This window comes from Mus pahari, chromosome 3, assembly GCF_900095145.1.
Source record: "Mus pahari chromosome 3, PAHARI_EIJ_v1.1, whole genome shotgun sequence".
Classification (NCBI taxonomy): Eukaryota; Metazoa; Chordata; class Mammalia; order Rodentia; family Muridae; genus Mus; species Mus pahari.
Window position 1 is genome coordinate 148046251 of NC_034592.1, and position 25068 is coordinate 148071318.

The 25068-nt window shown below is 49.7% G+C and overlaps 1 protein-coding gene across 1 annotated transcript in view; it reads left to right on the forward strand.

Moving 5' to 3' along the window:
* The window catches only part of Eya2 (EYA transcriptional coactivator and phosphatase 2), a 169394-nt gene extending 146833 nt beyond the window's left edge, over nt 1-22561 (forward strand). Inside the window, exons 11-16 of the mRNA XM_021193000.2 lie at nt 11691-11749; nt 13670-13830; nt 15999-16113; nt 16859-16980; nt 19074-19174; nt 21930-22561. Of these exons, the coding sequence (XP_021048659.2) occupies nt 11691-11749; nt 13670-13830; nt 15999-16113; nt 16859-16980; nt 19074-19174; nt 21930-22010 (639 nt within the window). The 3' untranslated portion in view covers nt 22011-22561. The remainder of the gene's footprint in view (nt 1-11690; nt 11750-13669; nt 13831-15998; nt 16114-16858; nt 16981-19073; nt 19175-21929) is intronic.
* Nucleotides 22562-25068: the final 2507 nt, after the last annotated feature.

The following is a 25068-nucleotide window of genomic DNA, read 5'->3' on the forward strand; positions in this document are numbered from 1 at the left end:
AGCCCCCCAACCCAAGGCATGCACAGACCACCTCGATGCCATCAAAGTTAATTCCAAAAACCCGCAGAACATTAGGACTCGCTGGAAAAATCTGCCGAGTCTGGGCCTGGTTTATAGCTTCTCAGGGAGACAGCCACCCGCAAACATCCTAGGCCAACAAGAATGGCATTCCATCCTCCCCACCCTGCCCCAACAGAGCCTTTCCAGGGGCGTGCTCCACCCTGAGCCCTTCTCCAGTCTCTGGGTTCTGGCTTTAATTGCTTTGTTTTTCAAGTCATCCTTGAACGATGGTGCTGGTTTAGCAAGTTAACCACTGACCCTGCTTTAATCCGAAGAGCATGGGATGGTTAGGGAAGTGCCTTTCAAGTGCCTGGCATCTCTGGCTGCACCGTGGGACATCAGCTGCTCTTGCTGTGTCTTTGATGAGGGCGTGAGTCCTCCATGGGATGTGAACTTTACTGGGACTCGGGGGCCAGGTGTGTTTAACCCTCTGTGCACCGTTGGCTGATACAGGGTTCGTGTGGATCGGAAAGCTTAGTAAGGAAGCTGCCACGCTTTCGGCTGTATTTGACCCGGTCACCCTGTCCAGCAGAGCAGGCTGGGTGTTCGGGATGCATCCAGCAGGCAGCTGGAAGTGCTTGGGAAACTTCTCTCCAAGTCTCACACCTGAATTGTTTTTCTTTTAGCTTATCTGTCCTTTAAAACAATAGTAACTATATGCAAGTATGTCTGTGGCAGGGTATGTACATATATTCAAATATATGTGTATATGCATATATGCACGTGTGTGTGTACACATACATGTATATGGTTTGTGTGTGAGTGCACATATGTGTGCAGCTGGCCAACAAGCTCTGGGAACCCACCTGTCTCTGGCCCACGTCCAGCACCGGGGTTACAGGTGAGCCACCATGCCTGGCCTTTTCCTGGGCACTGGGGACCCAGATTCAGGTCCTCCGGCCTGCATGGTAGGAACTTACTGACTGAGCCATGTCCTCCGCCCCTGTGACAATCAATTTTCAGTATTCGTAGCCACACAGGGGCATCTGACAGACTTCTTTCTGCTGAGATGTGGGCTTTTCTATCGCTCTCTCTCCGTCTCCCTCAGCTGCGTGGCTCAGTGAGATTGCAGAAGATCGCAAAGGTTCCTATCTTTTGCACCTCACCATCAGTTCTGTATAGGTCATCTCTCGGTAGGTCCCTTGCTCATGAGCTTATTGGTGCCTTTTGTCCTTGTTCTGACCAAATACCTCATAAAAGGCAACTCAGGGAAGGAAGGGGCGGCTTTGACTCACAGTTTGGGGGGACACAGTCTGTGGTGTCTGAGAAAGCATGGGAGCAGGAGGCCACATGACATCCTCAGTCAGGATGCAAATAGCAAATAGCGACTCTCAGATGTGAAGACCCTCCCCCACTGACCCACTTTCTCTAGTGAGGCCCCACCCCCTACAGGTTCTACAACCTTCCAAAACAGCACCACCATTTGGGTACCAAATGTTCAAACACTTGAATCTGTGGGGGCTTTTCACATTCAAACACAATAATGAATATGGAGTCCCCCCCCATTAAAAAAACAAAGTGATATTTCAGAATACGTTGCCAATTATTCTTAATTGGTTTACCCCAAGAAAAGTCTGCATATACTTTTAAATTCGGGACATTAAATTATATCCAGATAAGTATTGAGAACCAGCAGCCCGCACCAGCCACCACCTTTGCTTTCTGCCAGGAGGCAACAATTTTCAACTTGCGTGGAACTATCTAGATGCTTATCTCCAAGTTTCTTCTTTCTGCCTTCTCTGTGATTTCTGACTTTGAAAAAACGCAAAATAAAAACTTTAGTTCTCAAGGCTGGGGCCGTAGCCCAGTGCTGGAGCGCTCCCTCGCTTTGCTTAGCATGTGCAAAGGCCCTGGGTTCCCTCACAAAAGGCCTTTGATGCTAGCGCTTGGGAGGTGGGAGAAGAGAGCCAGGGGTCCAAGACTAGCATTGACTAAGTGGTAGGTTCGAGGCCAGCCTGGGCTCCATGAGGCCCTGTCAAAAACAAAGAAAGAAAGAAGGTCCTGTCTCTCACCCTCGTTGTAGTCACAGGCACAGACCTCCTGCTCATGTCCTGCCTCTATCAGCCAATCACGAACAACCTCGGCTCTATTCATATCTACGATTTGGCCTCTCAGAACTGCGTAAACACTTTGCACCGAGAAGCGGATTTTGCACACAGTGATTGTTGTGTGCTGAGTCAGTCCCTTTGGGCTGGATGGCTGTTCTCCCCTGTCCCCTTGCGTGACAGCCACGCTCCCTCACAGTCAGGTACACGGCAGGCAGGCCTTTCCTAAGGGCTGTGCAGAGGCACGGAGCGAGCGGAGGCACACAGCCTTCCCTGGGTCACACTGACGCCCGCCAGGCTCCCAGAGGTTTGTCCCCCATTGCCTTCTGCAGTTACAGAGTCTCTTTCTGCCACCTCCTGGCCAGAACCCTGAATGGAAGGCTTCGGAGCCGGCCAGAATACCTCCTCAGGGCTTCTGGCCGGCTTCTCCTCAGCTGTGTATGAAGCCAAGGTCAGCTTTTCCTTTTTGTTGTCTTGTTTCATTTTTGTTTTATTTTGTTCTATTTTTAAGGTCAAAAGAGGTTTGTGTTTGGAATTATTTACTTTTAGAGCAAGAATGCCTCTGTGTGTGTGTGTGTGTGTGTGTGTGTGTGTGTGTGTGTGTATGTGTGTGCTGGTGCCCATCGTCATGGGTGTATGTGCACATGAAGGCCAGTGGACAATCTGAGCTGTTAATGACAAAGCACAGTTTACCACAGTTTGAGACAGGTCTCACTCACTGGCCTGGAGCTCACCAGTTCAGCTCTTGTGGCCAGCAGGGACCCACCTATGTCTGCCTCCCAACACTGGGCTTATGAGTCTGCACACCACACAGGGCATTGGATGTACATTCAGGCTCGGGGGGCTCAAACTCGGGTTTGTTTGGTTTCTACTTCCAGGTCACAGTCTCTCACTGAAGGAAGTCAGGGCAGAAACCTACAGGCAGGACCGATGAAGGAACACTGCTCGCTGGTTTGCTGACACATACTCAGCGAGCTTTATTCCATAGCCTGGGCCCACTTCCTAAGGATGGTACTCTCACAGTGCACAGGGCCCTTCCGTACCAATCGCCAATCAAGACAGTCTCAGACATGGCCGGAGGCCAGCCCAACGGAGGCAATTACTCAACTGAGGCGCCCTCTCTCCAGAGGACTCTAAGTTGTGTCTAGACAATAAAAACTGACCGGCACACACTCAAATCCACTGTCAACTGCAAGTGTGCACATCATTATCTTTATCCTGGAGTCCGGGCTTAGTTCTGTGAAGAGATCTGTGTTGTGGAGAGTGTGGGAGACGGCAGGGCCCTTAAAGCTCCCACCCGGACTTGAGATATCACTTGTACCACATACAACACCTGAGTCCTCCGGGCCCAGCGGATCCGTTTTCTACAGGCTTTTGGACTCGCAGTCTCTGTTCATGGGCAGCTTGTCTCTGACTTTATCAGCTGGAAACACTGTTAGCTTTTATCTAGCTGTACCTCAAGTCCCTGGGAAAACAACTTTAAAAAGGAAAGATTAACTCTGCTCACGTGTTCCAGAGGGTTCTGTTCATGGTTGCTTGGTCCTGCGCCCTCAGACAGAACCATCGTGGCAGCAGGGGTGTGAGGTGGAGGCTGTTCATTCACCGTGTGGGGGAGGGGGAGGGGGAGGGGATAAAGCAGAGAAAGGGAGAGGGAAAGAGGGAGGAAGGGAAGGAGGACAAAGACATGTCTAAGACCGGATTCAACAGTTAACAGTCAACCCACATTGGCCTACTTCCTCTAGCTAGGCCCCACCCACTGAAGTTTCCAGAAACTCTCAAAATAACCAGATAGGGACCAAACATTCACTACATGAGCTTGTGAGGACAGTTCAGAACCAAATCAAACACTGAAACACACACACACACACACACACACACACGCACGCACGCATGCACGCGCGCGCACATGAACTAAGCAGCAGGGGTGGAGGTGGCACACTCCTTTAATCCCAGCACTCGGGAGGCAGAGGCAAGTGATCTCTGAGTTCGAGGCCAGCCTGGTCTACAGAGTGAGTTCCAGGACAGCCAGGGCTACACAGAGAAACCCTGTCTCAAAACAAACAAACAAACAAACAACCACGGGCTGGAAAGATGGCTCAGCCATTAAGATCACCTCTTCTAGAGGACCCGGGTTCAATTCCCCGAAACCACATGGTGGCTCACAACCACCTATGCTGGGATCCGATGCCCTCTTCTGGTGTGCTGGCATACATGGAGACAGAGTGCTCATATTCATAAAATAAATAAAATCTTTAACAAAAGGAAGCAAGCGAACAAACAAACAGCCCTTCACTCATAAGCCAGACATAACCACCGGCCATGTTCACTATGCACTGGAATGTATCACCCTCAGGGATGGGTTACTGGGAGTAGAACCTTATGTTAGTTACTTTGAGAACCCTGACAGAAGCAACCTAAGGAAGAAAGGACTTGTTTCCATTCATGTTTTTGTTTTGTTTTGTTTTGTTTTGTTTTGTTTTTTGAGACAGGATTTCTCTGTGTAGCCCTGGCTGTCCTGGAACTCACTCTGTAGACCAGGCTGGCCTCGAACTCAGAAATCTGCCTGCCTCTGCCTCCCAAGTGCTGGGATTAAAGGCGTGTGCCACCACTGCCCCTTGTCCATTCAAAGTGCAGTCTCTCGTGGGGTGGAAGTTATGGTGGCGAGACCCAGAGGTGGCTGGTTGCTGCTTGTGGACGTTGTACATCGTGGTGCGGAGCCTAGTGCGCACCACGATGTACAACGTCCACAAGCAGGTTAGTCTCTATATAGTAAAGGAATTTATTGATGACTTACAGTCTGCAGTCCAAATCCCAACAATGGTTCAGTAGTAGCTGTGAATGGAAGTCCAAGGATCAAGCAGTTGCTGAGTCCCACACCGCAAGAAGGTGAAAGAGCGAGAGCCAGACTCCCTTCTTCCAATGTCCTTATATGGTCCCCAGCAGAAGGTGTAGCCCAGATTAAAGGTGTGTGCCACCACACCTTTAATCCCAGATGATCTTGGACTCGGAGATCTCCCTGTCTTAATCTTCTGGATTCAATGACCACTGTGTCTCAAGATCTCCATACCAAGATCCAGATCAGAAACTTCTATCTCCCAGTCTCCAGATTAGGTTCACTGGTGAGCCTTCCAATTCTGGATTGTAGTTCATTTCAAATATAGTCAAGTTGACAACCAGGAATAGCCACTACAGAGGGAGAGGGACAGAGAGAGGGACAGGGAGAGGGGAAGGAGATGGGGAAGGAGGGAGGGAGTGTGTGTGTGTGTGTGTGTGTGTGTGTGAGAGAGAGAGAGAGAGAGAGAGAGAGAGAGAGAGAATACTCTTACTGTGTTTGCCCTTAGACCCCTGATCAAGATGCGAAAAGGAAGGACAGAAGGCGTCGTCAGACATAGCTTAAGTCGCTTGTTTAGACTTCGTCTATGTTGAAAGACTTGTGGGTAAATTCCTCCTTGGGCCAGTGAGATGGCTCAGAAATTAAAGGTGTCCGGGCCTCCTAATTTTGATCCCATAATCCACGCAAAGCTGAAAGGAGAGAATGGAGCCTGCAAACTTGTCCTCTGGCCTCGTCTACACACTGCGGCGCACACACACTCACACGCACACACGCACAATAATAATTTCTCAATTTTAACGTCATAGAAAGGAAGCTCTAAAAAAATAAATAAAACAAAGTAAATAAAACTACAGAAACAAAGGCTGAGGGAGGGGGAAAGAACGTTTGTCCAGGCTCAAGCTAACAGCTGTGATCAGGTTTAAAGGTGACAAAGCAAGGAGGGAAGTAAGACTTGTCCTTCCTTGTGATAAGTGAGCAGCTCCGCTCAAGGGGAAGAAGGTGGATCCCCCTAGGAGAGCCGATGCGTCCACAGGCTTCTTGCAGGTTCCACTGACTGTAAGCCGTCACCACAGTCATTCAGAACAGAATGAAAGCTAAAGGTGGCCTAAATTAAACTGGACATGGGAGAACATTTCTATCTGTCCTCAGGGTGTCACCGACATCTGGAACAGCCCTGAGGACCAAGCTGTGGGGTAGAAATAGTTCCCAGCCAAGGCTAGACATCAAGGGGCCCCTATGAAGACCCCCAGGCTGTGAACGGTATCGTGGTTGAGCAATGGGAGCCCCCAGGCAAGCACAAAGCACTCTGTCTGTCTCCGTGAGAGGGGAATCAGCCAGATTCGTGTGCGCTCCAGACCACACCTTCAGACTCCCTCGATCCAGTTTCTCACAGGCTCCAAAGTCAGTGACTGTTGTGGCCACAGCTTGCGGAGGGCCATCTCAGTCACCAGACAACTGGGGCTGCTCAGGGATTCCAGAGTGTTCTCACTCTCCAAACCTTGTTTGACCATGTCCCCATGCCAGGTGCCCCCAGAGTCCCTTGACAGAATTGGAACCGTGTCTTCTTCGAGGTGTAGACACATGCTGCTTGCTGAGACAGGCAACCCTGGGGAACCATGAAGAACAGTTTCCCAAAGTGGGCTGCAGCTAGACTCAGGAGGGAGACAGGCACCTATGACAGGCTCTGTGCACAGAGGCTTGGGAAATAGCGTCCTGTTTGCTTTCTACAAACAGGGCCCTCAGGGACCTCTCCTGCTTCCCCAACCCAACCAAGTGCATATATCACATCACGTCAGGTAGAGAATGATGAAAACACCAGGAGGGTGGCAGAGGGGCCATCACAGAGCCTATGGATCTGCCTGGGATCCTGGCTCTGTAGCTGTCATGACACACCCTGACTAGAGAAACCTAGAGAAGTAAGGGTTTATTTTAGCACACAATTTCAGGTTACAGTCCACCGCACGGGGACCTCAAGGGCTCAGGTATTCAAAGCAGTTAGTCACATCACATCAACAGAGCAAAGAGCAATGTATGCCTGAGCTACATAGTGAGGCCAGCCTGGGCTACATAGTCAGGCCAGCCTGGGCTACACAGTGAGACCAACTTGGGCTACATAGTGAGGCCAGCCTGGGCTACACAGTGAGACCAACCTGGCTACATAGTAAAGCTAGCCTGGGCTACATAGTGAGTTCAAGGCCAGAAGTTGGTAGAGAATGAATGACACTGTCTCAAAAAAAGAGGGAGGAAGGAAAGAAGAAAGGAAGAAAATGGAAGGGAAGGAGAGAAAGAAAATAAGGAAGGCTGGTTGTGGTGGCCACCACAGTAGGATTTGCTGAACAGGAAAGGACACTTAAATCACCAGAAACAAAGGAAGCTCTCAAAATTCAATGATTCATGATGTCAAAGGAACAGGATGCAACCAAAAGGGTCCCCAGTGGCCAAAGCTGGGGTGATTTAGTAATAAATAATGAGCTATTAAATTCCAACTCCAAGTACGGAATAAGCACTCACAGGTCCGTGCTGACAGATAGCACAACCATGAGTAAGCAAGGAGACAGACCCATCTCCCCGGCAGACACCCCACATGCTGTGCGCATGCCCTGTAGCCTCTACAGGAGTCAGTCTGTGACTGCCGAGGCAGACGGCCATGAGGGACACGGGCTTCCAGCTCCTGGTGGTCTCAGGTGTGCCTCGGTATGCATGTGTGTCACCCCATCTCAGCAGCACTCTTCCTCCGTGTGTGTTGCTCTCTGTCAGCTCATTGGCTTGCCTCCCATCCAAGTACTAACCTGCCTGATCCTGCTTAGCTTCCCATCAAACCAAATTAAACTTGTGCAGGGAGATGCAGGCAAAGACAGGAGTCTCCCCTGGGTCCAAACCCAGGGACTCGCCAGAGTCGCATCCCGTGTCGATTTCCAAACAAAGACACACTCACAGGCCTAAGACACACTCACAGGCCTAAGACACACTCACAGGCCTAAGACACACTCACAGGCCTAAGACACACTCACAGGCCCTGGAGGTTAAGGTGTGAAGTAGGCAGTTCAGCCCATAACTCGCCCTGTGCTCTCTGCTTCACTTTCTCCCACGTGAGGCGGGAAGAGGGGAGTCTCTCTTAACGTATGTAAGGGTCTAGGCAGAGTCCTTGACACAGCGAAAGCTCATAGCACATGTTAGGTTTGTCTCCCCCCGCCCCAAAGAGATTTTCAATAATTTATTCAAAAGTAATATATATGCATTTAACCTCTGTGTGTGTGTGTGTGTGTGTGTGTGTGTCTGTGTGTCTGTGTCTGTGTCTCTGTGTATTATGTCTGTGTGTGTCTGTGTCTTTGTGTGTGTCTGTTTGTGTTTCTGTCTGTCTATGTATGTCTGTGTGTTTGTGTCTATGTGTTCTCTGTGGGCCTGTGTGTGTGTCTTTATGTGTGTATGTGTGTGTCTGTGACTCCCTCTGTGTGTACATGTGTGTGTATGTGTGTGTCTATGTGTCTGTGTCTCCCTCTGTGTGTGTGTAGTATTGAGGACAGAACACAGAGCTCCCTCATGTGTTTTAGTAAGTACTGTACCAGCAGGCTAGACCCCAGCTCTTATCTGGTTTTATTGTTCTCTCTCTCTCTTTTTTTTTTTTTTTTTTTTTTTTCCTGTACTGAGGAACAAGACTAGAGTCATGCAAGCCAGGCAAACACTATGCTGCTGAGCCACGTGTTTCCAGCCCTTGTTTTGTTGCCATGGTGATAGTGGTGCTGGGGACTGGACTCAGAGCCATGCTACACAAGGATGTCCCTCTGGGCTACAACCCCAGCTCTCAGAATTGTTATTATCTTTATCATGAATTTGGTGACCCTGTTTAGATAAGGCTAATCCTCCACTGCCCACCAGGCTAACTTGAGTTTTTGCCTTGTGGATCTTCTGTCTCCTGTCAAATGTATAAACGCCTAGATTGCTCTTTTCCCACTCTCAGATTCTCTATATCTGTTCTTTTAAAAATCACATATTTTAGTAAGTTACTGTCAACACACACATACACAATACACACATGCACACACACACACACACACACACACACACACACAATCCCACAGTGATTATCTCCTTCTTAGCTGCTTTTCCACAATTTTGGATGCCTTCTGTGAGCAAACTTGAGGACCTGCCCTGGTCTTCCAGGCTATAAAGTTGGAGTTCCCCCAACAGGCACACCACCATTCATTCCCCTCCATTCCAGTAGGCAGAAGGGGAGGGGTGTGTGCGCTGTGTGTGTTTGTATGTGCTGTGTGTGTGTGTGCATGTGTGTGTGTTGTGAGGCCGTCAGAACTCTTGTCTTTGCCATTAGTCCCATTGCAATCCCTTCCCCAGGCCGGTGCCCTTTGACCCGAGATTGGCCAGAATTTTCCTGCAATCCATATGAATGTGCCTCCCCTCCAGCTTTGAGGACTGCCCCCACACACCTGGGGATACCACAGATTCGGAGTAGCAGTCTTCCTCCAAAAAGCCCAGTCAGGTTCCCTGTCCCCTGCATTGTCCGGTGGCCCTGGCCCATGGCTCGCAGTAACTTGATTCAGGTCAGCTGGTGGAGAATGAGGTAGTGTCTAGCGAGCGTCGTGGTGTTTTATGAAGTCCGAAATGTGATCGCGCCTGGTGTCACAGTTTAGCGCCCCTGACAATCCCTCACAAATGAGAAAAGCAGAGCCTCTTTACGTGCCTTTCCCCTGACATCAGGGATGCTCTGGGGTGGGGGCTGTCTGACCCCTGCAGGGTGCTCAGGCAGACATCCTGTGCCAGCTCTGCAGGGCAGAGAGAGGAGGGCGTTCACGCTATTCTCTCCAAACCTGGCTCTGTGAAGTCAGCCTTGCACTGTAAATGCAAACTGTTGGGTGCTGCGGATGCCTCTCAGTTGGCAGAGGATGCGCAAAGCCCTGCTTCTATCCCTGGTACCACATAAATGAACTGTGGTAGCACAGGCCTGCCCTGTGTTCGCAGCACTCAGGTGGTGGAGGCAGGAGGACCTGGGTCAGCCTTGGTCACACAATGACCTAGAGGCCAACTTAGGCTGTCTCAAGAGAACAATGAAACTCACCAGAGTGTCAGGATGGGTCCTGGACCCTACTTCACGCAGGACGGCTAAGAAGCAAAAGTTTCAAACTCCGATGTCCCCAAGCGCCAAGTAAACACAGTGAGACCAAGCCAAAGGGCACCACAGGAGAGACTGCAAGGTGGACTTCCAGGCCCCAGGGCACAGCCAAAGTTCAGTTCCAAATGACATGGTACCTGGAACTCAGAAAGAGGTCCCCTTGGTTTACATGATGGCTATACTTTGGGAGGGGCTGGAGCTATGGTTCAGTGGTTAGAGCACTGGCTGCTCTCCCACGGGACTCAGATTCCATTCCCAGCACCCACATAGAAGATCACAACACTCTCTAACTCCAGCTCCAGGGGATCTGACACCCTCACACAGACATATGCAGGCAGAACACAGATGCCCATAAAAAGTAATTAATTAATTAGTTAATTAATTAAATCCAAGTTCCAATTCTTCTTAAAAGAAAAAAGAAGAAGAAAGAGAGTTATCCCAACACCAGCCTTTAGCTACCACATATACCTACACAGTTGAGTGTGGGAGTGCGTGTACACACACACACACACACACACTTTGCAACATAGAGTGGACTATATAGCCATGACCCCAGGTCAGCTTACAAGTTCGTTCCTGGAAGAGCTTACTACCCCAGTCCAGGAGTTGGATGTTGACATACTCCTTTGTCCTAGAACAGCTCTCTCCATAGAACTTTCCGTGCATCCTGTTTTACGGTACCCTCGGGTACATGTGGTTGTTGATACAGAAGGGAAACTGAGGCACAGAGCAGGTGCTCGTGGCTTGTGGGGCAGACAGTGACTTGACGAGGTTAGCGCCTAGGTGGGACAGACCTCCCTGCGCTGTGAAGGTTGAATAGCACCCGCTTGATGGCCAAGGTAACTTTTCCTAGAGTCTTGCGGAGCCTTGGAGTCCCCCCCACCCCTCCCGCCCAATGGCACCTTAGTCAATCACCTTTACGTGTGCAAAGCTCACCCAGCTGAGCTGGCCACTCACCTGATAGCGCTCCTGTGACCATGGGCTTGTTCATGTGGAAGCCAAAGCAAAAGCCGTCAGTACCTCAGGTCTTTAGTGACAAAACCCAGACCAACTCCCAAGAAGGCCAGCTCCACAGTTCAACCACCCTCAGCTTAGATTTTTTTTCCTTAGGATTTATTTAAAGTACGTGAGTGCACTGCAGCTGTCTTCAGACGCACCAGAAGAGGGCGTCGGATCCCATTACAGATGGCTGTGAGCCACCGTGTGGTTGCTGGGAATCGAACTCAGGACCTCTGGACCTCTGGAGGAGCAGTGAGTGCTCTTAACTGCTGAGCCATCTCTCCAGCCCAGGAAACACACTCTTAAAAACCAACGCCCCTAGGCTGGGATGTGTCCCAGTTGTTAGTGCTTGCTTAGGAGGCAGGAAGCCCTGGGTCTGTCACTAGCGGTGGTGCTGCTTACCTGCAATCCAGCACTCAGGAAGTGGAGGCAGGGGGATCAGAAGGTCAAAGTCATCCTCCATTACATAGCGAGTTCAAGGCTAGCCTGGGCTACATTAGACCCTGTCTCAAAAAAAAAAAAAAACAAAAAAACAAAAAAAAAAAAAACAAACAACAACAACAACAACAAAATACCAGCTCCACTTCAGACTAACTGGCACGTCTTGGTCTTTTCACATTTCCACAAGGACTGTGACCAAATCCACGTGGATGATGTCTCATCCGATGACAATGGCCAGGATTTAAGGTAAGGATTTGGGGCCGAGGAGTTTCCCTCCCACTTGGGGACCTCCACGCAGGTCAAACTGGACTCCCATCTTTACCATAGAAAAGAATTTCAGGATGCGCCAACGTGGATCTTTTTGTTATTTGTTTTAGTGTGTGCAGCTGTGCTTATCTGTGCATGTGTGTATAATGCCAGATGTTACATGTCTTCCTTTATCACACTTAGTTTTGATACGGACCCTCTCAGTAAACCTTGAGCTTACTATCTCAGCTAAATGGACTGGCAAGCAGGCATCCTCCTGTCTCTGTCACTGAAGCACCTGGCCCCAGCCCTGAGGTGACATCTCTATGCTCTGCATGTTTCATGGGTGCGGAGGATCCAAAGTCGGGTGCTCAGGCTCGTGAGGCAGGCTCTTTACCCACTGACACGACATGTCTGCTCAGCTTCAGGGTTTCAGCACAGAGTCGGACAGAGAGAAAGATATTTAGGGAAAGAGTAAGACTCAAAGGAGAGGCCACTCTGTTGTCTTTGACATGAGATAGGTAAGTAAGTAGGTAGATAGATGATGCATGGATGGATGGATGGATGGATGTTGGATAAATAGATGGATGGATGGATGATGGATAGATGGATGGATGATGGATGTGGATGTATAGATAGATAGATAGATAGATAGATAGATAGATAGATAGATAGATAGATAGATAGATAGAGGGGGCTGGTGAGATGGCTCAGCGGGTAAGAGCACCGACTGCTCTTCCAAAGGTCCCGAGTTCAAATCCCAGCAACCTTATGGTGGCTCACAACCATCCATAACAAGATCTGATGCCCTCTTCTGGAGTGTCTGAAGTCAGCTACAGTGTACTTACATATAATTAAAAAAAAAAAAAAAAAAAAAAGATAGATAGATAGATAGATGATAAATAATAGGTCATAAGTAGATGACTGATAGATTGCTACAGAGAGATAATTGAAAGCTGATTGATTGATTGAATAATAATAGAAAGATAGAAAATTGACAGATTAATTGAGGATTAATTAATTGAGGGTTGAAAGGTAAATGGATAGGTGATAGATAGCTGGTAGTTGATAAATAAATGGATAGATAGATAATAGGTAGATAGACTAGCTGATTGCTCAATGTTATATAGGCGATAGATGAAAAGTAAATAATAAACGATTGATTGAACATTGATAGAAAGATTGATGATTTATTATTGGTAGATAAGTAGATGATGAATAGGTAGATAATAGATGAAGATAGATAGATAGATAGATAGATAGATAGATAGATAGATAGATAGATAGATAGATAGATATAGACGGGTGGGTGGATGGATGGATGGATGGGTAGGTAGATGATCAAAAATGGATAATAGAGATGAAAGGTGGTAGATGATAAAGAGATGACTGATTGGTTATAGAAAGATAGATGTCATCATCTGTAAGATCCTGTGGCTGCTTGAGTTGCTTCAGGAGTATCTACAAGGTTTACTTAGTCCTCTTCAAGGTTGCTGTAATGAGCACACTTGAGGTATCCTGTTTGGATGAAGGGAAGAGAGAGGAGCACTGAGATGTCAGACTCAAGGTTCTGAACACTTTGGCCTCCAGTAAGCACAGGTCACTGGCCCTTGGAATCCCACAGGGAAAAGACGGAGGCTTGTTCAGTTTTGGCTACTGTGTACAGAAGCAGTAATAGTTCCCCCAAGGAGCCTGTGGTTCACTCTGATGCCCAAAGACAGAAACAAGGCCTCTGTCTGGCCCTTGCGTGTACGTGGCTCCAGCAAGCATGCAGTCTTCTTAGGAACCCAGTGAAAGCTGAAGTCCCCCCTCCAGACACACCCTAAGTGTATCCAGGCACCCATGGATACCCCAAAGCCTATCGTGGGCCCAGGGACCTGAGTCTCCTCCCACTCATGTCACCCTGTCCTGTCTCTCCAGCACATACAACTTCTCCACTGATGGTTTCCACAGCACGGCGCCAGGGGCCAGCTTGTGCCTGGGTACAGGTGTTCATGGCGGCGTGGACTGGATGAGGAAACTGGCCTTCCGCTACCGCCGGGTGAAGGAGATGTACAACACCTACCGCAACAACGTGGGTGGTGAGTGACAGAGGAGAGGGGGGAGAACAGAGGAGTCTAGGTCAGGTGCTTCTAGGCCCTGCTGTGGGCCAGGCACTGCTTCAGAAGGTTCTGGAAGATATATGAATGCGAGAATATTAGTGAGCTGTTTGGTTTGAGGGGTGGGTGTGTGTGTGTGTGTGTGTGTGTGTGTGTGTGTGTGTGTACATACATGCAGGCACATATGTAGGTGTGCATCGGGAGGCTGATGTCTAGTATCTTCCTCAATCCTTCCTCTGCCTTGTTTTTTGAGACAGGGTTGTCACTGAGCCCGGGCTTGCTGTTAGACTGGGCTAGCTGGCCAGCAAGGCCCGGGGACCCTCTTGCCTCAGTCTCTCCATCACTGTGGTCATGGGCTGGTGCTTTTTACATGACGCTGGGCATGCAGACGTGGGTCCTCACACTTCCACAGTGAGCACATTAGCTACCAAGCCATCTCCCTACTCCTACTTTGGTGTATGTAGCCAGGCCGGCCTTAAACTCACAGAGGTCCTTCTGCTTTGGCCTCCCAGATGTTGTGGTTACAAATGTCTGCCAACCACTCTGGGCTGCCTGGATGTCACCCAGTGAGTGACACATCTTGTACCAGAACGCTGGGTCCCCATGGAGTCCTCTTAACACTACCGAAACCACTCTGGTGGCCGATTACATTTGTTCCTAGAAGAATACAGATTCCTGGGCCCACCACCACCACCCATTGAGGCTACTGCTCAGGGAAGGCCATGGTCCCTCCAAGCCACGCTGGGTGTGCAGTTTGGGGACCAAGGGCTGTCCCTGGAGCAGCTGTCTGAAACTAATTACAAATGTGTGACCTGGGCTGACACAGGGCAGCACTGCCTCAACAGCAAGCATGTGCCTGCCACCTTATCACACAGGGTGGTCCTATGACCCCCACAAGTCCCTCCTGACCCTGTCTTGCTAGAGTAGACAACCTGGGGGTTAAGGAGGCATCAAGCCCACGATCACATCGTTGTTATATCTGTCTTGGTTTGGTTTGAGACAGGGTTTCTCTAACCCCCTCACTGTCCTGGAACTCACTTGTTAGACCAGGCTGGCCTCAAACTCGCAGAAATCTGCCTGCCTCTACCTCCCAAGCGCTAGAATTAAAGGTGTGCGTCACCATGGCTCATGAGCTCATTGTTTTAAATCCTTGCACAAAGCCCTGGAAAGAAGAGGTCTGCATGTCGGGAGAAGACACCCTGGAGGGACTTGACCCTAGACGTTGGGTAGAGGACTTAGCTGGATAAAAGATGAGGAAGGTGAGAAGTGAACGTTCAGGATCTGCCATGGAGCGTGAAAAGGTCCTGAGGCAGGCAGGAACCTAGTGTTTCAGGGAGCAAAGACAAGCCCTGAGGCTGGACTAGAAAGACAGTGGAGCCCTGGCAGGGAGGTGAGGCTGGCAGCCGAGACAGGGTCGCCCAGAGACTCTGGACTTTATTTTAAGGAGGCTGAAGGCTAGTTGAGAGAGACAATTTAGAAACATCGAGGGCGTCGGCTGTCAGTCCTGTCTCCCTGACTTCCTCCCTGTGCTAAGCAGGTGTGTCCACCCCTTGTGGGGCCTGCTTCTTCACCTAAAAGATGAAATGCAATCAGTGCCCACCTCATGGGCTCCTGAAAAGATGAAAAGAAGGAAGTCTCGTTAAAAGCACATGCTCTGTGCAGATCAAGAGCCCAGCAAAGTTGGCCAGTAGTATCTTCTGCTCTGTCTCCGTGTCCATCTTAATGGTTTAAACCCCAGTACGAATCCAAGCACATAGAAGAAGATCTTGAAATGATGGATAGATGGATGGGTGGGTGGGTAAGTAGGTAGATTGATGGATAAGTGGATAGGTTGATGGATGGATAAATGAATGGGTGGGTGGGGTTTGATGGATGGTAGATGGATGGATGTGTGGATGGATGGATGGATGGGTGGATGGATGGATGGATGGATGGATGGGTGGTGGATGGACAGACTGACAGACGGACATTTTGTGTGTGTGTGTGTGTGTGTGTGTGTGTGTGTGTGTGTGTATGGCTATGTAGACAGGTGGATGTTCTGAAGGCAGAGTGGCTAAGCTAAGCTGCCTTTGAGTGCTCTGTCTGGAGCTCCCTAACTCCCCTCGGCTCTTCCTAACACCAGGATGTCCTCTTTATTGCCTTTCCTGCAGGCTTGATAGGTGCTCCCAAAAGAGAGACGTGGCTGCAGCTGCGCGCCGAGCTGGAGGCCCTGACTGACCTCTGGCTCACCCACTCCCTGAAGGCCCTCAACCTCATCAACTCTCGGCAAGTAGCCACCCCTCACCCATGCACAGTAGTGACATCTCCATTCTCGCCCTTGCTTTCCCTGCTCCGGCACCTGCTCTGAGAGCTGAGATGTTCTCCCCAGTAGTCTTCCGGGTTCAGAGCTTTCAAGAGATTAGGGCTAGCCGGGCGTGGTGGCGCACGCCTTTAATCCCAGCACTCAGGAGGCAGAGGCAGGCGGATTTCTGAGTTCNAAAAAAAAAAAAGGAAAAATTAAAAAGAAAAAAGATTAGGACTGCCCTGTGCTGTCTCGTGGAACCCCGTCCTCACCAGAGCAGTCTCACACGTCACATGGCCTGGAACCTTGTAGCTAACGAGCTTGCCACGCTTACAATACATTCTTGCTTCTAAGTAAGGAAAGAAACTGGGCATAGTGGGCACACCTTTAACCCCAGCACTCAGGAGTCAGAGGCAGGAAGATCTCTATGAGCCGAATGTCATCCTTGTCCTCAGAGCAAGTTCTAGACCAGCCAAAGCGTCACAGTAAGACCCTGTCTCAAAAACATATACATATAAATGAACGGATAAGGAAGGAGCCACCCCACTTCACACCAAGGTGGGGCAGCCTTAGGCCAGAAGCAGCTACAGTGTCCCTGGACATCACTCCCCCACCCCGAAGGTAGCCCAGCCACCCCCCACACCACCCCCAGATCCTGTCCTAACCCATGACACCAGGACTGTCCTGATAGTACCTTTGGGACTGACACAAAGTTACTTCTGTCCCCAGACCCAACTGTGTCAATGTGTTGGTCACCACCACGCAACTGATCCCTGCGTTGGCCAAGGTCCTGCTGTACGGTCTGGGCTCCGTGTTCCCCATCGAGAACATCTACAGCGCAACCAAGACAGGTAGGCTGGGCTGGGGTTGGGCATGTAAGGGACCCTCGCCCAGGCCACAGACGACCCTCACAGCCCTCCAAAGAATGTGATTAGACGTGGAGCACGGGAAGCGGCAGCCCTGACTACGCTCAGCGCCTTGCTGAGTCCCTTGGGGATTCCAAGGAGTGATGGCTTTCTTTTTCTCGTGGGGAAGCTCACTTTTTATCCTTAAATCCCAAATGTACCAGAACAAAAACAGCCCAGGTCTGGGGAGACCTGGGTGGGTAGAGCACTAAATGTACGCCATGAGGCCTGAGCTGATACCCAGGGCCCACTTTACAAAGCTGGGCATGGCTGGGTATGGTAGTGTGTGACTTTAATCCCAGCACTCAGGAGGCAGAGGCAAGTGGATCTCTGTGAGTTCAAGGCCAGCCTGGTCTACATAGCAAGTTCCAGGACAGCTATAGTGGTGTAGGACAGTTACATAGTGAGAGCCTGTCGAAAGAAAGAAGGGGAAAAAAAGCGAGGCATGACTGTACATGTTTGTAGCCCCCACACTGAGCAGGCACACACAGCCACCCTAGACAAACTGGAGAACTCGGGTTCAGTGAGAGACCCCGTCTCAAACAACAGACAGACATTTAGGAAGGCCTCTGACATTGACCTCTGACCTCTACAGCACCTGCGAGGGCATGTGTACCTGTGCATACCCACACGAGCAGACATGTGTAGACCCCCCCCACACACTCACAAATTCTAGTTAGTTGAGATGACTGTAGCTTTAGTTATTTTTAAATCTCCTTCTTTTATTTTGTATGTGTCAGTGTGATGCATGCGTGTGACATATGTTCACATGTGTGCATGGACATGCACATACCTACACAGGCAGAGGCCCGGGGATATAGGGGGCCGCCTTTCTCACTCTCCCTCTTTTCCATTTTGAATCAGAGTGTCTCCCCGAACTTGAGCCTTGAACTTATTTGTTTCTTATTTATTTAGACTGTGCTGGCAGCCAGCAAGCCCTAGCTACCCTGCCTGCTTGCAGATGTGCATCTACCAGTAGATTCCTGCATGTATGCATGCATGCATGTGTGTGTATGCATGCATATGTGTGTATGCATGCATGCATGTGTGTATGTGCATGTGTGTGCACTTGGCATGTATGTGTGCATGTGTGAGCGTGTGTGTGTGCGTGTGTATGTGCATGTGTGTGTATGCACTTGGTGTGTATGTGTGCATGTGTGTGCACTTGGTGTGTATGTGTGCATGTGTGTGTGTACGTGTGCATGTGTGTGCACTTGGTATGTATGTGTGCATGTGTGTGTGTACGTGTGTGTGTACGTGTGTGTGTGTGTGTGTGTGTGTGTGTGTGTGTGTGTGTGTATGTGTGGTGTGTACAGGGACCCTTCCATTTTGTTACGTGGATGCTGGGATCTGAACTCCGGTCCCTATAATTACCCAACAAGCATTCTTACCAGCTAAGTCATCTTTCTTTCCTAGATTTCTTACTGGGGCAAAATAAGAATATAATTATTTTCTGTGGTTCTGGGAATTGAACCCAGGGCTTCGATCACTCTAGACAAACATTCTGTCCCTGAGCTATACCCCAGTCCTGTTTTTACTTCTTATTTTGAGATCAGGTCTCACTAAGTTGGCTATGCTGGCCTTGAGCCCCCTTATACCTGAGCAGGCTTTAAACTTGGGTTTTGAATCCTGCCTCAGCCTCTCAAGTAGCTAATGTCAGGCCTGTACCACCACACTTGGTCATGGTATAAACATGTCTACCATTGTGCATTTGGGGTCTGGGTTTGCAGTACTGTGGACTAAAAGCAAGACTGAGTCCTCTGTTAGAGTGAAATGCCAAGGCCCAAATGGCAGCATCGTAGATAGACAGGGACTTGCCTTCCGCCCTGCTCGGCCTCTTCCTGGGGACAAGCTGCTCAAATTATCTGGGTGGTTGGAGTTGGCCACCCACTTGTATAACTAATGACAGTGCTGAACTCGTGAAAGGGTGGGGGTGGCGGCCCTGGGTCTCCTTCCCTGGACAGCTGCCACCCATACTATCCCACCACTTGCGAGCTCTCCCAGCCATGGTCTCCTTCCTTCCTCCCATCTCCATGCAGGCAAGGAGAGCTGCTTCGAGAGAATAATGCAGAGGTTTGGCCGCAAAGCTGTCTACATTGTGATAGGCGACGGGGTGGAGGAAGAGCAAGGAGCCAAAAAGGTAACAGGACCTCTGTGCAGCATGCCTACTGCTCGCCCCACCCCACTCCTCCCTCTCCCCCCCTGCTCCCCCTCTTCTCCCCTTCCCCCCTCCACCCCAGCCCACCAGCCCTGCGCCTTGTCTCAGGCTCTGCTCTCCAAGGCTGCTCCCATTTGCAGATCCCTGAAGCATCCTGAGTAATTTCCTCTCACAAATCCTCCTTGTGGCCCTGGCCACTGCCCCTGGCAGCCTGGCCTGGTTCCAGACCCCTGGGACACTGTGGACCAGCAGGACCAGTGCACGTGCAGGGCATTTTATGTCATGCTCGGAGGCGGCAGGTTCCAAGAACTCTTCTCTGCTAATAAAGGCAGCATTAGGCTAATGAAAAGACAATCCCACAGCTGCGGTCTCGGCCTCCAGCAGAGCACAGGGACCTCTTGGAAAAGAAACAGCTGCCCGGACCCTGGATCTGGCCCTGTCAACAGCACCCCAGAGAGCGCCCACTCCCCACCCCAAGGCCAGGAAAGCTCCTAGTTAATGTCATGAAGCTTAATTCAGGGACCTGCTTTTTTCCCCTTGCTGCCATTTAACAAGTCCCAAAAAGATGCAAATGTATTTAGGGTCTCAGAGGGAAAGCTTGGAAGAAGCCAGGCACCCAGGAGGCTGCCCACAGTTAGTCCTCTCCCTAACAAAATGACTTCAGGCCTGGCCCGCCCATCTCACCTAGGTGCTCTGGTCTATGGCTGGCAGCTGCCACAGTCTCCCTCCATTTCCATTTGTTCCCTAGTTTCCTGGCACGAGGTGCTCCCGCCAGCATGAGGGTTATGCTAGCTGAGCATCTACTTTATGCTACCCACCATTCTAGACACAAGATCCTGTCCTCACCACTCAGCCGGACACAGCCTGGGGACCAGGACATACCTGACCTGACAGGGAGTGACAAGAGCTCTGTGTGTGTGTGTGTGTGTGTGTGTGTGTGTGTGTGTGTGTGTGTGTGTGTGTGTAAAGCAGAGAGTGGAAAACAGGGTTAGCAAGGCAAGACAGGAGCGGGGCGAATGTGTTCTAACAGGAAATGAGCTGAAGCTGAGAGTACCTATAAAGGCGTTGCTACTGCGGGTCAGGACTGAGTGGCCTCAGGGAAGATCAATGCCCAGATGCCAGAAGGGCTGCAGGAATTATTCTTTTCAAAGAGTATATTTCTAACTTTTAATGCACCACACAGGGGGGCTTGAGAGATGGCTCAGTGGTGAAGAGCATTGACTGCTCTTCCAGAGGTCAGGAGTTCAATTCCCAGCAACCACATGGTGGCTTACAACCATCTGTAATGGGATCTGATGACAGCTACAGTGTACTCACATACTTTAAATAAGATAAATAAATAAATAAATAAATAAATAAATAATAAAAGTTGTTTAAAAAAAAAGACTGCACCGGGACTGGAGAGGTGACTCAGTGGTTAAGAGCACTGACTGCTCTTCCAAAGGTCCTGAGTTCAATTCCCAGCAACCACATGGTGGCTCTCAACCATCCATAAATAGATCCGGCTCCCTCTTCTGGAGTGTCTGAAGACAGCTACAGTGTACTTACATATAATAAATAAATCTTTATTTAAAAAAAAAAAAAAAGGAGAGAGAGAGAAAAGAGCAAAGTAATCAGCAAATATGCAGATGCCTCTGAGTCAGCATGTGCTATTTAAGATGATAGTGTTCTGTGAGATTCCAGTGCCTGGAGTGAAAATTCCTGACAATAGCTCATAGCCTGGAGAGGAGTAAGCAGGTCTAGGATTTTAGGGGTTATGTATAAAAGAATTAATAAATATTAGATTCTAACTAATTGTAACCTGTAGAATAATCATTGTTTAATGAGTAAAAATGCGTGTGTAAACAAAAAAAAACAAAAACACAAAAACCCAAAAAACAAACAAACAAAAAAACAAACAAAAAAAGACTGCACCACACAGGACAGGGAGATGGGTCAGGCATTGAAGTGCCTGCTGTGTAGACATGAGGATCTGTACCTTATGTAAAAAGTAAAAGGGGGGGGGGAACACTGGAGAGATGGCTCAGTGGTGAAGAGCACAGACCGTTCTTCCAGAGGTCCTGAGTTCAATTCCCAGCAACCACATGGTGACTCACAACCTTCTGTAATGGGATCTGATGGCCTCTTCTGGCATCACTGAAGACAGCTACAGTGTACTCATATACTGTATATAAAATAAATAAATAAAATCCTCCCTCTTTTCTTTAAAAAAAAAAAAAAAGTGGAGAGGGGCACCAGGGGTAGAGAAAGATGAAAGATGGTGCCCAATCTAGATGAGCTCTGGGTTCAATGAGAGACCCTGTCTGAGAGAAAGAGAGAGAGAGAGAGANAGAGAGAGAGAGAGAGAGAGAGAGAGAGAGAGAGAGAGAGAGAGAGAGAGAGAGAGAGGCCTTCACTGGCCCAGGAATGCCCTTCTTGTCATATCTCCCCTGCACTGAAGCTGCCAACACAGCAGGAAACCCTTCAAGGCCTGTGAAACCTACACTGTTCTCCTGCCCCCACCCCCACCCCATGACACCCACCTACTGCCACCCAAACAGAGGCTGCCTCACTCTGCTTCCTGTTGGATGTTTTACTAACACCTGCCTGAGGATTTTGCCGAGCTCTGAGAGAGCAGAGAGTTCAGGCCTCGCTGGGGTTGCTGGGTGCACAGGGCCCTGCCGAAGTGGTCAGGGACCCTCTAGGCTGGCTGGGCACCTTGTCTGAGCATGTGTAACCATCTGCTTTTTGTCTTTAGCACAACATGCCTTTCTGGAGGATATCCTGTCACGCTGACCTGGAGGCTCTGAGGCATGCCCTGGAACTGGAGTATCTATAGCAGTGCAGGTCGCAACCACCGCCTGCCACCCACCAGCCAGGCCCCTGTCATCTCATACCATGAGGGCCCTAGACATCAGAAACTAGCTAGGGGCCCTATGCCTAGGGGACATGTTCCACGGCCATTTCAGAAGTGTCCTCTTCCCTTGGGGAACGGAGAGTCGGATTCTTGCTATGAAACCCAGAGATCCAAATGAGGGCACCCGGCTCGTCTTGTTCTCCTTTTTAATTTATGGACTGCACCCGTTACTCCCATTACCCACGGGTCCCTGTGCTGTGGTTTCTCGGCTGTTGGTCTGGTTTGGGGTGGTGAGTACCCAGTTTGTGTTTCAGGGACAATCAATCATTCTCTGGGTGTTGGCGAGGGAGGCGGTGTGGGGCTGTAGGAAAGACTGATGTCATGTGGACAGTGTGCGTGCCTTATGCCGCCATCTTGTGTTGTAGGAGAGAGGGGACTCTGGGAAGGCAAGGGTACTCGGCCATGATGGATAAAGGCATTCAATAAAACCACGTTTACATTTTACGTCGTAAGAGTGTGGTGACCTTTAACTGTTGTTTAGGCTTCCACGTGTTAGCTTTTCAAGTTGCAAAAATAATAAAATCCATTTTGAACTTGAACTGGCTTCAGTGAAGTGGGGAGGGGTGTCGCCGGCAGCACACGGTACCTGCATCTCCTGGGCCAAACCTGAGCCATGTTCTCTCCGGGAAGCTGGATTTAGGGATGTTGTCATTTAAAGCAAAACAAAACCCACAGCTCTTACCTCAAAGGACACACGAGGTAGTTTGTTCTGCAGCCAAATAAATACAAGTGGCCATGAGCCAGGAGTATACGTTAGATCACTCTGAGTTCCACTCTCCTGCACGGTGACAGGTTTATGAAGACTCGTCACAACAGATCAAAGACAGTCATAAGTTCAGACATTTTTTTTTTTCCAAAAAGCATTGGCAGGAGTATCAGGTGGGTGGGTTACAGCAGAGTTAGGCGACCTCTGCCACCGGCCTCAGATGCTTAGCTTAGCTTTCGGGTTGGTAAAAGCCAATGGTTTGTTAAGTCAATATATTTCAACTGTTGGTCACAAAGATGTTAGGTCAGACTCAACGGGGAAAGCAAGAGGTGGCAGTTTAGGAGGCTAAAGATAGCCCCAAATAAATGGTGACTAGGCTCTGGACCTGCAGTGTTCCAACCCTTCATGAGCGCTGAAGTCTGGGCGTCAGTCACTGTGAGAAGGCAGTATCATATATGACTTCTCTCCAGGAACTCGAGCCCACTGGCTGGGTTTGCTCAAGAACAGACAGCTGAGCAGCTTGTCTCCAGGAAAGCCACCAGCCAGGACGAGCTCCTGCTCAACAAACTAGGAAAAAACACTGAGCTGGCTCGTGCTCGCCAGGGGTGCAGGGACTGCCAGGGCTTTGAGGAGGATAGGAAATAGGTTTAAGGAGTCAGTATAAGGAGCAGGACATACATCAGAGAGGTGCTCAAGGCTCAGGCTCGCCGAGCAGGACCATGCCCATCTGACAGATATCCAATGATCCCTGGAGCCACACTGAAGGAGATAGGTGTAATGAGAGCCTCAGAGATAGAAGATCAGGCAACAGAAGACTGTCAGCAAGTATGGGAGATACTTCCTGATTAGATTCCACATTGCAATACAGAATATTTCAATAGACAAAGGAAGGCATGTGCAACAGTGGTCCTGTAAGATCACGTGTGATATATGGTAATATGTCATAGCTTCAGCTTTCAACTTGACATAGCCTGAGTCACCTGGGAAGCGCCCCAGTGGACGAACTGACCAGATGAGAATGGTCTGTGGGCATGTCTGGAGGTGTTTTCTTAGTTGCCAATTGATGGAGGAGGAGCCAGCTGGTGGTGGGAGGTGCCATCCCTAGGCAGGTGGGCGTGGCCTTTGTAAGAAAGGCAGCCGAGCAGGCCATGGAGAGTAAGCCAGGAAACCAAGTTCCTCCGTGGTCTTCATCTCGGTTCCCACCTGGACCTCCTTCAGTGACAGACTGTGACCCGGAAGTTTAAGCCCTATACCTCCTTTCCCTCCCTAAGTTACTTTTGGCCAGTGTTTTCACACAGCATCCGAGAGCAAACCAGGACACTTTTGCAGCCGCGTGACGGGAATCACCCAAGGGTACACCTCTCAGACATCATCCCTAGTCCCTTCTCAGACGTGGTGGAGCTGGAGATGGTCGGGTGGGTGGTCAGATGGGTCGTGGCCATTGGATAAGCATATGGATGGATGGCTAGGTGGGTGGGTCAGGACTGCGTACATATTCCAGTGAATGGATCCGTGAGCAATTCTGCTGGACGATGAGCTGGGTGGCTGGATAGGTCATGGGTGCGTGGATCGTTGACGAGCACTTGTATGGTGATACAGATGGATGGACAACAGTTAGGATAAGAGGTTAGAAATGTGGATAGGAGAAGGTGGAGAATGAGAGGTTAATAAGCACCCCTGGAAGGAGGGGTGGTCACTTTTCTCGGGGCTGGAACAAAATGCACAACACAAAACAACCTAAAGAAGGGAAGGGAGGGAAGGCGTGTCCGTGCTCACGGGTAGAAGGTACACTGTGTGGGAGAAGGCGTAGCACAGGGGCACTGGGCGCTGGTCACATGACATCCACAGTCAGAACCTGAGGCACTCATGCAGTCACACATATACACACAAATATAAATAGATAATTTAATTTCAAAAAAGAAACATGAGTCAAATTTTAGCAGCTGAGAAAGGTTTAGGAGAGAAGATGATGATCTTATCCTATTACTGTCAGGGTCACCTCCCTGTTGTGATGGCTTCTGCCAGGCTGGTCTGACAGAGCCTAACAGTTCAGTCTCTAAAGCAAGCCTCGGGGTTGGAAGTCCGGGTGATGGCGGCAAGGGTAGCATCGGTCTCATTTCTGTGTATGTCGGAGACCCTGGTGCAGAAAGGGCACTTAGAAATGCTCAGAAGAGACGGGCGTGGTGGTGCACGCCTTTAATCCCAGCACTCGGGAGGCAGAGGCAGGCGGATTTCTGAGTTCGAGGCCAGCCTGGTCTACAAAGTGAGTTCCAG